The 12,990-nt window shown below is 36.0% G+C and overlaps 3 protein-coding genes and 1 long non-coding RNA gene across 5 annotated transcripts in view; 3 read left to right on the top strand and 1 right to left on the bottom strand.

The window, feature by feature from the left end:
• tnfaip8l2b (tumor necrosis factor, alpha-induced protein 8-like 2b) overlaps window positions 1-6,355 on the top strand; it is a 7,500-nt gene extending 1,145 nt beyond the window's left edge. Inside the window, exons 2-3 of the mRNA XM_026284016.1 lie at window positions 3,233-3,552; window positions 4,223-6,355. Coding sequence (XP_026139801.1) covers window positions 3,235-3,552; window positions 4,223-4,465 — 561 coding nt within the window. The 5' untranslated portion in view covers window positions 3,233-3,234 and the 3' untranslated portion in view covers window positions 4,466-6,355. The remainder of the gene's footprint in view (window positions 1-3,232; window positions 3,553-4,222) is intronic.
• On the bottom strand, window positions 5,533-9,243 carry lysmd1 (LysM, putative peptidoglycan-binding, domain containing 1). The gene is made up of 3 exons (XM_026284015.1): window positions 9,029-9,243; window positions 8,610-8,914; window positions 5,533-6,633 (listed from the first exon to the last, which is right to left on the bottom strand). The coding sequence occupies exons 1-3, from the start codon at window positions 9,206-9,208 to the stop codon at window positions 6,486-6,488; spliced, it is 633 nt and encodes a 210-aa protein (XP_026139800.1). The 5' UTR covers window positions 9,209-9,243; the 3' UTR covers window positions 5,533-6,485.
• LOC113116107 (uncharacterized) lies at window positions 6,606-9,149 on the top strand. Its single transcript, XR_003293977.1, has 3 exons — window positions 6,606-8,270; window positions 8,631-8,683; window positions 9,031-9,149. It is a non-coding gene; the product is annotated as an uncharacterized LOC113116107 (long non-coding RNA).
• Window positions 9,244-9,245: 2 nt separating the features above from the next.
• On the top strand, window positions 9,246-12,266 carry scnm1 (sodium channel modifier 1). 2 transcript variants are annotated; one of them, XM_026284013.1, is made up of 8 exons: window positions 9,246-9,355; window positions 10,237-10,307; window positions 10,402-10,490; window positions 10,573-10,667; window positions 11,004-11,104; window positions 11,252-11,379; window positions 11,472-11,595; window positions 11,867-12,266. In XM_026284013.1, exons 2-8 carry the CDS (start codon window positions 10,294-10,296, stop codon window positions 11,976-11,978), a joined length of 663 nt encoding a protein of 220 aa, XP_026139798.1. In that variant the 5' UTR covers window positions 9,246-9,355; window positions 10,237-10,293; the 3' UTR covers window positions 11,979-12,266. The 2 variants fall into 2 exon arrangements, with proteins under 2 accessions (XP_026139798.1, XP_026139797.1); XM_026284012.1 differs by lacking the exon at window positions 9,246-9,355 and adding an exon at window positions 9,860-10,132.
• The last annotated feature ends 724 nt before the right edge of the window (window positions 12,267-12,990 follow it).

A 12,990-nucleotide genomic window follows, 5' to 3' on the forward strand; every position in this document is an offset into this window, starting at 1 on the left:
AAGACCAGCATGTTTTGAATGCTGACCAATGGGTTTTGGTGTCCTATCGGGCTTCTTAACTAGCTTGACCAGTTGGTCTACCTCAGTCAACAAGCTGAATTAGAAATTAGAATTTTTATTTATTTATTATTATTATTATTATCATAAACCAGCTTGCAAATTCGTGGGCGTCTAAAATAGTCCAGGTATCTAAGACTATCTAAAATAGTTTAACACCAGTAAACCTGGTTTAAGCAGGAGTTTTTGTTTTGTTTTGTTTTTTCAGCAGGGCTGTCTTTTATCTTTGTCTTTCACTTTAGTTCAGCCTAGAGCCATTCAGAAACAAACTGCTCCCACTCACACACTTCAAACCAGTACTTTCCACGCTCTCATTTTTAATATATTTATCGTAAAATTGACCCTTCTGAATAAAAAAAAAAACCCTAACAGTGGGCTGCCAAATCCTGCGCTGCCTGTGCTGTCACTCGGGCTTGTGCTGTGAGCTGCTGCTTTGTAATGACAGGGTGACTACTGTGGTCTTTAGGATAGAGGAACAACATGATTCCTCACATCCTGTAAATCCCCTGGGCTTTACACACATGTGAACACACACACACACACAAGCTCTGTGCTGAAGTCATCTGAGGAATGCTAAATATTTACCTTGTCTGTGACAAACCTTTCAGTCAGGAGAGTGGATACAGATGGCCATTTTAGTTGATTCTAAATGAAGAGTTATACAATTAATGCATTTTCTTGACCTAAGTTTGCATCAGATGTTTTTCAGCTAAGAGTCTAAAACTAAAAGTCAGTTTTAATCAAATGAAGGTAAAGTTGCTCATATCTCAGCTAGTCAGGTAGAAATGCGCTCAGAATGGGCCTTAAAAAATCCATGAGCACAGCAGTCTGTCTTAAAATTATTTATAGTTTTATTTAATAAATTAAAAATAACATTTATTTATTAAATAGTATCATTTAATACATTTGATTAGCTGGGTTTCGCTTTAATTAGATTCATTCGAGTTAATGAGAAGTAGTGTGAGTGTTAAACCATAGGATTATGTTGCTTTCACAGTTCAGTTGAAGTGTACAACATGTTGATTTGTTCAAATGAGTATTTATATAGTTGTTTTGATGTCCCATGTCGCAGAACGTAAAAAGTAATCGCTGTTCTAATGCACTCAGTGCTTCTAATTAAATAGAGTTCATTAGGAAGTGAAACTCTAACTGCATTAAAATTTAATCAGGTTGGTTCGCCATAAACAGAATTGGATTTAAAAAGCAAAACACAGCTGATGGCGGCACTGAGACATGACATCACTTTTTACTTGTCTTGATTCATTTAAAAGAACACAGTGCAGGTCATTAGTACATTAATGTACTTTGCAGTTATTGCATTTATTACAGAATCACTGCGTAGATGAGTACATCTGTAATCTGTAATGTAGTACATGATTTTTAATAAACGCTGCACAATAACATCATCACCAATAACAAGAACATCTAATGAAGGAAATATGCAAGACCTCAAAAAGTGCAATACACTGAAGAAATTTCTAAGAACATTGATGTCTGTATCATGATATAGTCTTCAGATTCATGTAGGAACTTGTGAGTACTATGCAGTGACTATTTCTCTCAAACATGTCTTTGCACGTTCTCCTGACTACACGATCTGTGAAGCAATGCTAAACTATGTTGTATTGGACATCAGAGACTTCAGCCTAAATGCATAAAGGATGTGCATGCAAATGATAGTTCAATCTAAATTTAAAGGAATAGTTCACCCAAAGATTACTTTACATTTACTCACCCTGAGGCTATTATAGTTGTAGAGTTTGTTTCTTTATTGGAACAGATAATTTAACATTATATGTAGGGTCAGAACTTGGTGTAAAGAACATGAAAGCATGGACCCATTCTGCCTTGTCTCAATGGTACAGGCTGGTGGTGGTGGTGTAATGGTGTGGGGGATATTTTCTTGGCACACTTTGGGCTGCTTAGTACCAATTGAGCATCGTTTTAATGCCACAGCCTACCTGATTATTGTTGCTGACCGTTTACATCCCTTTATGACAGTGTACACATCTTCTGATGGCTACTTCCAGCAGGATAATGCACCATGTCACAAAGCTCACATCATCTCAGACTGGTTTCTTGAACATGACAATGAGTTCACGTTACTCAAAGGGCTTCCAGTCACCAGATCTCAATCCAATAGAGCAGCTTTGGGATGTGGTGGAACGGGAGATTCGCATCGTGGATGTGTAGCCGCAAAGTCTGCAGCAACTGCGTGATGCTATCATTTAGATATGGACCAAAATCTCTGAGGAATGTTTCCAACACCTTGCTGAATCTATGCCAGCAAGAATTAAGGCAGTTCTGAAGGCAAAAGGGGGTTCAACCCAGTACTGGCAAGGTGTACCTAGTAAAGTTTTACTCCTAACCCTAAGGTTGTAGGTTCTAGGTTCGATATATATATATATATATATATATATATATATATATATATATATATATATATATATATATATATACACACACACATACACTAGGGTGATTAAATTTTAAGTAAAATTTCTATTTTGTGTGAACTACTCCTTTAAATGTCATAAAACACTGAATGTTACATAGACACACTGATCACAGATATTGGGATGTCACTGAACACCACTGAGTGCTGGATATGATGACACATTATCTTGAGAACAATTACCGTTGTTTATGAGATGTGTGGGCAATAATGAGGTCCTAAATGGCAGGAGCTTTCCCCTGATGAATAACACGTTAAAGCAAGACTGTAAGGGGACTTCCCCATGGTGGGAGTTCTCCCAGCACTGACAGTCTTCACAATACACAACCAGAAATTAAATATAGGGGAAATGCACAGTTAGTCATAAGAATATTTCACAAACATAACGTGATAAATCATATGCATATGCCATTTTAAATTACATATTTTTAGATATCTCATGATTTAATCTTCATTATGCTAGTATCTTAAATAAAACATCTGATTAGTATTTCTTATATATATATATATATATATATATATATATATATATATATATATATATATATATATATATATATATATATATATATATATATATATATATATATATATAGGGATTACAAAAAGTTACTGTTTATATATAACTGAGGGATTACATTAACGTCAAACACACTGAAGTAACAAATCAAAAATATCACCATCTTGAATTACTATTAATCTGCCCTCTTTCTTTTTAAGACATGGAGACGTTCAGCTCCAAGGACATAGCGCTCAAGGTCCAGAAAAAGATCGTGAGTCAAATGGCCAGCAAGTCTGTGGTGCAGAGGTTCATCGATGATACCAGCAGCGAGATTCTAGATGAGCTTTACCGAGTGTCAAAAGAGTACACTGGGAACCGCTCAGAGGCCCAGAAAGTGGTGAAGAACCTCATTAAAGTGGTGGTGAAGATAGCTATGCTTTTCAAGCACAATCGATTCAATGAGGAGGAGCTAAAGCTGGCCCAGAATTTCCAAAAGAAATTGCACCAGGGAGCCATGACAGCCATCAGCTTCCACGAGGTACACAACACACGCATCTAGCACCTTTACATTTGTAATTTTATTTTCTGAATTTATGCTCTCTGTATATTGAAATATAAGTAAGGTTGATTTATAACATTTTGAACTATGGGGATATTTGATATTTGTGACACAGCATAAGGTGAAGGCATCTAAAGTTTTGACAGATTTGAACAGATTTACCCAGAAAAATATTGTATAATTTAGTAAAACAAAAAAAGTTAGTGACCTCTGACTGTACATTGCAAACCTACGTTGACCACTGGGAACATCTGGGAAATTACTAAAGTAATAAAATTAAATTGTGGGGTGGGGGGGGGGGTGTTGGGGGATTTGCGGGGAAATAACATTTTGCACGAATTGTTTTGTCATTTTCAGTCATGTCTTCAAAAAATAAAAAATAAAAATAAAAAAATTATATATATACACACACACACACACAAGAAAAAGTACTTTTTCACAAAAACTTTTTTTTACTTTATATTTATTAATTGAAATATTATGTTAATATTACATATTTTTGTTTTATTAATATAAATTATTCCTAATTATTTATTTTTTATTGTTATTTTACTTTGCATCCTCAAAGCAAGTGATGTGTTTCCAAACACAGCCTTATTTGTGACCAAATTTGTACTTTATCCCAAAAGTCTCTTCTTTTCCTTTACAGGTAGATTTCACGTTTGACAAAGCGGTTATATCAGAGATCCTGAAAGAAAGTAGAGACATGCTTCTGAAGCTTGTAAACACTCACCTCACACCAAAATCCCACGGACGCATCAACCACGTCTTCAACCATTATGCTGACCCTGAGCTCCTCACCCAGCTTTACAACCCATCCGGGCCTCTCAAACCCCACCTCACCAAAATCTGCAATGGGCTTGACAAACTGCTGGAGGATGGGAGGTTATGAGGACGGCGATGCACTAAAAGACTTTTACAAGACTGGCATGGATGACCACTCGTAATCTCAGACTGCGTACAGTGCAACCAAAGAGGCAGAAAGTGACTAACTGAAAGCAACGCACTTCAGTTCAACCATTGAAATACAGTTCAACCTTTGAAATAGTGTTGCTGGGCTGTAAAGGAACATTAGATCAATCAGTGGCCTGATATTGTTACCACAGCCACTGTTACTACCTGAGTGAGCTCAGATCAAATATAATAATATCATCAGAACAATTTTTTTTTTTTAAAGCTATAGGACACCAGCTGCGTTGGATAGCAGTTTTCTAGACTACTTATTTTTTAATAATGATGTTTAAACCACTGGGGTTCAGCTACCCTGCTGTAAATTAGAGCACATTGTATTGTTCAGAACTGTTAACATTTTATAGCTGATTATTTACCTCCCAGGACAACAAAATAACACGAAGCAGAAAAACACAAACTCGTTTATTTACTAAAGGCATTCTTTTTACACTGCCATCTAGTGTTACCCTATGGTTATGGCTATGATACAAATCTAAGCTTGGCACTACACAGTCAACAACTATATTTTGACATGAACAGCCCTGAGGGGAATCTGTTGTTCTAAAAGGGAACAATCACTAAATAAATATTTCCTTACAGCCCTTATGTAATTTGATTATAGTGTTGCAACACTGGGATCAGTAAGATTTGTTTTTAATACTTTCAGTAAGGGCATGTTAAATTGATCAGAGAGAAAGAATTTGTTTTCAAATAAATGCTGTTCTATTAAGTTTTATGTAAAAAATCCTGAAAAATGTATCATGGTTTCCATAAAAATATAAGACAGTTTTGACATTAATACGAAATGTTATGAAAATGCACTAAATCAGCATATTAAAATGATTTCTGAAAATCATGTGACACTGAAGAACTGTAATCGCAGGAATAACGTTTTAAAATATATTAAAATAGAAAACCTTTATTTTAAATTTGTAATACTACACCATATTATGGTTTTTACAGTAAGCCATGTATTTGCATTAGGCTAATTTGACATAGCATTTAATGTCTATAAATAACTTTTATTTATGACAAGAAATAGCTTACAAAAGCAAAAAGATTATATTTTGTCTTCTGGAGAACATTCATATACATAATGCAAACCCTTATGCTTTGTATGAACGTGCAATTCATTTATTCCAGGTTAGAAATGCACTTGACTGAAGGAATCTATTAGTGCAATTCAATTGTGCCAAAGACAATACATGTTTTAGTTACATGTTGCAACTTAGTTAATCTCTTTTTACTCTTTGCCAATGATTATCACTCAAGATTTCAAAGTTAAAAGACCAAGATCGGTATGCATTTATGGCATTTAATTTGTGCATTGGCTGCTGCATTCATATGACTGATGCAAAACACGAACCAGTCCAGGAAACAAGACTTCTTTATCAAAGTCTTTATCGTGTTTTGGTAACCACAAAGGCCATTAGACACTTTAGCACTACGTAAACCAAACAGAAAAACACCAAACCAATCATGTGCAAGCAGTGAAAAACCATGCATTGTGTTCACACGTTTTGACAGGAAACTATCTGAAAGATGTCCAGTGGCACATTCCCAGAGCATATACTTTTTAGTTTTCTATAACTATAAAAGTATTTGTGAGGTAGTATTAAAATCAATATTAATTAGCAAGTGCGTTATTTTTTCAAGCTAGATTCCTAATTAGTTCTTCCATTTAAATGCAGTCATCTATGTCACACACATCTATGTGTCATTACTTTGGTTATGCTCATACGAAATACAGCAGAATTATAATTCACATTATTACTTTTAGGCATCAAGCATTTACAGTGCTAATGTGTGTCTAAACTTGGAAGTAATTTTATAAAAAAACTATTGCAATTCAAACCAGCAATCTCCACATTATAAAGACATGAAACCCAATTAAGGAGCCCTCTAAAACAATCAACTTTTAAGATAGAAAACAGTCAGAGGAGTCCTAATACATGCCTACATCACAGCTGGAAGATCTCATCCTCCCTATCCCTCAAATTCCTGGTCCGTCTGGTGATTGTGATGGGAACTGCTCCCAAAATGGCCTGCTGGGAGGATGCTCGGTCAGATGTCAGATTGCTGTGATGGAGTTGTTCCGTAGATGACAACCTTTAAATGCAAAAGTGAATCTTTTAAGTGACTTCATCACTGAACAAGTTATGCTATAAGAATGAAAATGAGCTTTTGTAATTAATTCATTACAGGTGGATAATATATTTCCAAATATATTTGATAAATATGACACACCATATCAAATGATATTTCAAAGTTGTGAATAAAACAACTATTAATGGAGTCTGTTTTTACAAGAAAATATTTTGTCAGTTTTTCTACTTCAAAATGTCATGTTTAATTCAATGTGTATAACTTGCCATTTCTTTGTTAATATTTGTAAGATTTATTAGAGATTTCTGTTTATAAACTGATTTAAAGGAAAGGGGCATTCACACCAAAAATGATAACTATAAAGCAGCGCTATCCAAGGGACAGATTCGATGTTGTGGACACACCTGGGGGCCGGACACTATACAGTATATATAATATTTGAAACTAACATTTGAAACCAGTGGCACCAGCAATATTAATAACATTAAATGTGTTGTCTCTTGGACAGTAGCTTTAGTTGAAAGTAGCAGTAGCTTGAGTTGGGATGCAGATTTTGTCTTTTTTTTTTTTTCATTAATACATCTATTTAAAAAAAAAGTAACCTTTTTAAAGGGATAAATATGAATAATCTTACTGAGGCAGGACTCTAATATCATTAAAGGGGACATGAACTGTCTTTGTTTTTCATTTTGTACTGTTCTTTGAGGTGTGTTATCAAGATTTTAACATTTAAACCCCATCATTTAGAAGTAATAAGCTATTTTCTGTCCTGTTTTTTAACCCTCTTATCAGAACGCTCTGTTTGAACAGGCGTGGTGGATTGTAGACTCAGAAGTATACACCCACTGATACGATTGGCTAACAGTCGTGTAAGTTTTGACAGCGTACATCCCTCACAGACATAAAACATATCAAACAATCTGTAATAACAGACTAAGCAAAAGTGACCAAATTATAAAACAGTTACACTTGTGTATTGCGACATTACTACTGGACCCAATATATTCAGCACAGCATCGTCTTTGAGTTTCAATCTTTTTGAAAATCTCGTGTTGAATTGTGCCTCGTTTGTAAACAAATCCGCTGTAAAATAAAGTGGAAGAACGGCGATTTCTTGCTGACATGGTCTGGACCTTCATTAGAAATAAAGTTCATCCCCTCTTTCCTAAAGATGGGAGCAGAACGAAAGCAAAGCAAAGACTATTTTTTCGACAACTTGGCACTGCACAGCGTCTTCTTGTCTTTAGAGCCATCTTTATCATTTGGCTTCGGTGTAGACCCGCGTCGACCTGCTGTGTGTGTGCACTTTGGATGGGTTAAATGCATAGCATGAATTCTGAGTATGGGTCACCATACTTGGCTGTATGTCCTTTCACTTTAAAATTAACATTTGGTCTTCCACAGTATCATACACGTAGACCAGGGGTGTCAAACTCAATTCCTGGAGGGCCAGAGCCCTGCATAGTTTAGATTCAACCCTAATTAAACACACCTGATCCAACTAATCAGGTCTTTCAGGCTTATTTGAAAGCTAAATGGTATATGTGTTGGAACAAAACTCTACAGGGCTCCAGCCCTCCAGGAATTGAGTTTGATACCCCTGACTTAGATCATGACAACCACGGGTAAAACCACACATGGTAAGAATACCAAAGTTGTTTCAGCTGGCTTTACATTAGTGTAACTCCCCATGACATTTGTGACATTTTTCAATTTAGGGCTAATTATACCTAAATCATTGTAGATCCGTCCTTGGTATGAATAGGCCTTTTAAACACTACACAATTTTTTTCCCCCAGTGTAATGAATCAGCTGATGTTCATTGTAACCTCTCCAGAATCATATGACTCATGGTTCTTCCATTGAACTGAAACTTGCTGAGCAACTCAGCTGACAGCAAATAAAACGACTGCAATAAGTGAAATCTGTAATACCCTAACAACAGTGACAGCAGTCATTATTTTATTCTGACAACTTACTGTGTCTCTCCCTCCTGGCAGGTCTTCACAGCTGCTTGTTTGGACTGACTGATCAAGCTGTCCATCTTTTTCAGGTATTCCACTGGTGACAGATCAGCATTCGCTTCACATCTAGAGTCTACTTGGCTTTTGGGGATCTCATTAGAAATCTCAGTGTGTATTTGTGTTGGATCTGTCTCGTCCTTGGTCAATTCCACTCCATTTGTGAAAGACACAGACTCTGTTAGCACGGGGATGAAGAGGGACTCCTTTAGGAATATTGAATCATTTGTGTACAGTCTGTTTGCCCTTTTGATTTGCTCCATCTGTAAAGGCAGAAAAAAGGATTAGAACGTACATTATGTAATAATTAAGTAATTACCTCCACCTAAAGTTTTAAAAGGTCAAATTCCTTAAATGCCTTCTCTCTGTTTACTTACAGACACGCCATATTTCAGTGATAGTCCTTGTAAGGTCTCACCGGGCTGGACTTTATGCTCAATTCGTCTTTGTCTAACGGGTGATAATGAAGAGGACACCAGGCTGCCGTAGGACCGGGTGCGTTGGCCGCGTAGGAGGCCGTGACTCCCGGCCAGTGAGGCTGAGTGATCCGCAGACATGACCTGAGCTCCAGCGTTTATCTAATAATGACTTGAGATGAACTCCAGCTGACCATCTGCGGCTGCTGAACGCATGACGGCAGGACAAAACATAACAGCTTCGTTTATGAGTCGAATTAACGGGAGAAATGAAGTCTGCAGCAAAAAGTAAACAATCTGATTTAATTATTATCACGCTCTTAGAATAATCTGCTCAGCGCACGACATTACGAACCGAAAGAAACATTTTAACGCCATGTAACCTGTAACGTTAGATAAATAACACTGCATACACATTGAGGTTTTAAAATATTGTACTCGTTAACTACTCGAACGTCGTTAAAATAACAGTGGCGCCCCAAAACTGAACAATTCAGATATATAATAATATATCAATTATATAAATAGTAGAGAAATATTACCGGTGACCTTTACATTTTAAGTTCAGACGGTCTTAAAACTTATTTGGCCCAAGACCTTAACAGATTAGCTTAGCCTCTGTTGCCATGGCGTCAGCTAATGTAAGATCCGCCCATGTCCGACTCATTTCAGCGAATCGATTCTTTGATTCGATTTTAACAAATGAATTTGTTAAAAAATATTCATCAGTTCTTTTACGTAATTAAGTGTTGTCTGCGGTTTTATGTGCATTGAACACGAATAAATCGTATTTCAATACGAAACCAGGGAGAGAAAAAAGAGTGGTTTAGCTTTAAATGGATCAGTCCGATCTTCAGACTCGATTCGTTCATGAATCAGACATCACTACCCATAATTCCAGAGACCAAAACAGGAAGAAAGGGATGTCTTTAGTAAGCCTGCTTATCGGTGAGAGTGAAATAAGAAATTATTTGCGTTAATACCTGAAAGAAGAAAAACTGCAAGTGGCCAACCATGTCTTTCAAAAGGGAGGGTAATGATCAAAGTCAGCTAAATGTATTGAAGGTATAATAAAACGACAAGCAAACTAACGTATGTTTTTTTGTACACGCGCACAAGTAAATTTTACCTTTTCTCACTGTTTTTTTTTTCTTTCGTTCTCTTACAAGAAACGACGCGTTGCAGATCTTCTGTCGAACTTCATCCCAGATGATGAAGCCACTCTGATGAAAAACGGAAGGTGGTTATTTAATTGAATTGTTTGGATTGCAGAAAGAAGTCCGTGTCTGACCCATTTCCCATTCACTAAGGACCATGTGTTCTCCCCACTGTAGATATAGCTGCCTTGTGTGTTCTCACCGTCCTGTGTTTGACACTGTTGATATGCTCATGGTGCACAGGAAGGGAAAGAGACACCTCGAAGGTCAGATTCTGCCTATGCATTTACTCAGCTTCTCTATAAACCAGAATTCAGTTTAAGTCCTCTTTGGTCTATTAATTTGTAGGAATGAAATGGTTCTATGGCAAAAAGAATCAACTTAAACATGAAATTGATAAAAGGCGACATCAAGATTATGTTAAAGCAGAAGATGAGCGACAGGTAAGTGGATTTGTTTTCTTCAACCAGTTTATTAATCAGTAAAATTGTTTTTTCATTGCTGCATCTTATCATATCATATGATTTATATAACAAAGAAAGTGAGAAATGTTAACTTATTTGGCCAAAAATTTCAGCATATTAAATATTACTACTTCATTTTCCATCATAATATTTATTTTTCATTTTACATCATAATTGCATCTTTAGGATTTATTTTTATTTTAAATCAGTTTTAGTGCATTCTCACTTTAAAACCATGCAGCACATACATGTATAATTAGGTCATATTCTTTTTTTGATATATTATTACAATATTGCATTGTCACTTGTCCTCAGGAACCCTCCAGTTCAGCTCCTCTACTAAGTGAAACACGTAAAATTACCCATCATGCCCTACTCAGAACTGCTCCCTACAGTAGCTGCCACAGAAAGGCCAGGTAACGTCTGTGAACTGAACCATCTACTCTCACACGTCTGAATTATTTTATAAAGTCCTCGCTAGGCTGTTTGTGTCTTTTTAGTTTCATTGATTAATTAATACCTTTTTTTGCACATTTATTTGATCTATTTCTTCATTCATAAAGTGAACGATTGGAATCATCAGGATGTGGCCAAGAAGACAAAAAAGATCAAATCAACAATATCAACTCCTCAACTCATTTGTCCATTAGGACAGGAAGTATTGACTCCATATCAACAAGTAGCACAACAGGTACAACAAATATCTATTTACATGAAGGCAGTACAAATGCTGTGCTTATGCTTTTAATTTTCCATATGCATTGTGTTAATTGTCATTTGTAGTGCATCAGGAACAGACTCAAGGGAAAGAAGAGAAAAAGAAGGGGAAGAAGGGATCCAGTATTGAGTGTGAGCCTATAACAGAGCAGAGACGCAAAGAACTGGAACACTACCTCAAATTAAAAAGGTATGACAACACTTGACACAGTGACTCACATTTATCTCACATTCTGATTATAGATCTGATGCTAACATCCAAATCAATATTAAACCAATAGTTCACCCAAAAATGAACATTTGCTGAAGATGACTTGCCCTCTCAGGCCATCCAAGTAGATGAGATTAGGAGAAATTTAGCATTACATCTCATTCTCGCAAATGGTTAAATAACTGTGTGCTTCTCGTAGATTATCTCTCAATCCATTATACCCCTTTTTTTCCTCACTTGTCTGTTCCAGTTCGGGATGGCTGCAGGACAGAAGTGGTAAATGGGTTAAAGATGAGAACGCTGAGTTCGACTCTGATGAAGAAGAACCGGATCAGTTACCTCCTAGCAGTGAATCTTCATAGCAGACTCAATACTGTTCAGCAACTGCCAATGCTTCAGGATGCATTTAAACTGAACTGCATAGGAGATGATATTGTCTTGATAGGCACAGCTCTCACATGACATCTTTTATGTCCATGTCTCTGTGACATACTTTATATACAATAAGGTGGAAACTTCAAGACATCCTTTCTGGTAAAGAGTTTGCAAATTGTATTAGTACCATGTACTACTTGGCATCTTGTTGAAACAGTTTCTGAACTAACATTGTCATATTTATATGTGAATAAAGTGAGGAGGTTGTGACCTCATTGTGTTGAATCAAGTGGAATATTTTCACAAATGTCTCTATCATTTTACATTTGTATGATGAATATCTGTTCCACAGAATGTGGAATGGATGCTTCGTTCTGTGGATCCTTTGCCAAATGCCATTAGTTTTCCACATTCTGAAGCATGCCTGTAGAGTTAAAGACAGCCACCAAAATCTTCTTAATTAACTTCTACACCTGTCACACATCTGTAAAATATATGGTGGTATATTTGGAGCTTTGTAACACACAAACCCATGAGACTGGGTTTCATGACCGAGTGGTTTGTGTTTAAGAAAAAATTGAATAGTTCCATTTGTTTTGGGGTATTCCAGTGATGGCAGAGCTGAATCTTCAGGAATCATTCAGTGTCATATGATCCTTCAGTAAACATTTTAATATGCAGATTTGGATTTTAAGAAAGCATTTCTTCTTTTTATCAAGGTTGAACATTAGCACTGCTTACTATTTTGTGGAAACTGTGATGCGTTTTTCTGTTTGATGAATAGAATGTTCAAAAGAACAGAATTTATTTGCAACATTAGTTTTCTGTAACAATATTTAAAAATGTATTTGCTGTTGTTTTTGATCAGTATAATGCATCCTTGCTGAATAAAATTACCTTAAAAAAAGTGGTAGTGTATGTCAGTGTTTTGATAGTACAAACCTGTATTAAATGATGATATTGTAATTTTATGAAACTTTGAACTCTGATTAGACAATA

The sequence above is a fragment of the Carassius auratus genome, chromosome 16, assembly GCF_003368295.1.
Source record: "Carassius auratus strain Wakin chromosome 16, ASM336829v1, whole genome shotgun sequence".
Taxonomy (NCBI): Eukaryota; Metazoa; Chordata; class Actinopteri; order Cypriniformes; family Cyprinidae; genus Carassius; species Carassius auratus.

What these genes read in the sequence shown, in the direction of transcription:
- lysmd1 (XM_026284015.1), bottom strand. Translation starts at nt 9,208, where the DNA reads ATGTCTGCGGATCACTCAGCCTCACTGGCCGGGAGTCACGGCCTCCTA. An exon ending in CACTGAAATATGGCGTGTCT is followed by an intron (nt 8,915 to 9,028) that starts GTAAGTAAACAG and finishes CTGCCTTTACAG; the next exon opens with ATGGAGCAAATCAAAAGGGC. An exon ending in TGCCAGGAGGGAGAGACACA is followed by an intron (nt 6,634 to 8,609) that starts GTAAGTTGTCAG and finishes TTGCATTTAAAG; the next exon opens with GTTGTCATCTACGGAACAAC.
- scnm1 (XM_026284012.1), top strand. Translation starts at nt 10,082, where the DNA reads ATGTCTTTCAAAAGGGAGGGTAATGATCAAAGTCAGCTAAATGTATTG. An exon ending in GGGAAAGAGACACCTCGAAG is followed by an intron (nt 10,491 to 10,572) that starts GTCAGATTCTGC and finishes ATTAATTTGTAG; the next exon opens with GAATGAAATGGTTCTATGGC. An exon ending in AAGCAGAAGATGAGCGACAG is followed by an intron (nt 10,668 to 11,003) that starts GTAAGTGGATTT and finishes ACTTGTCCTCAG; the next exon opens with GAACCCTCCAGTTCAGCTCC.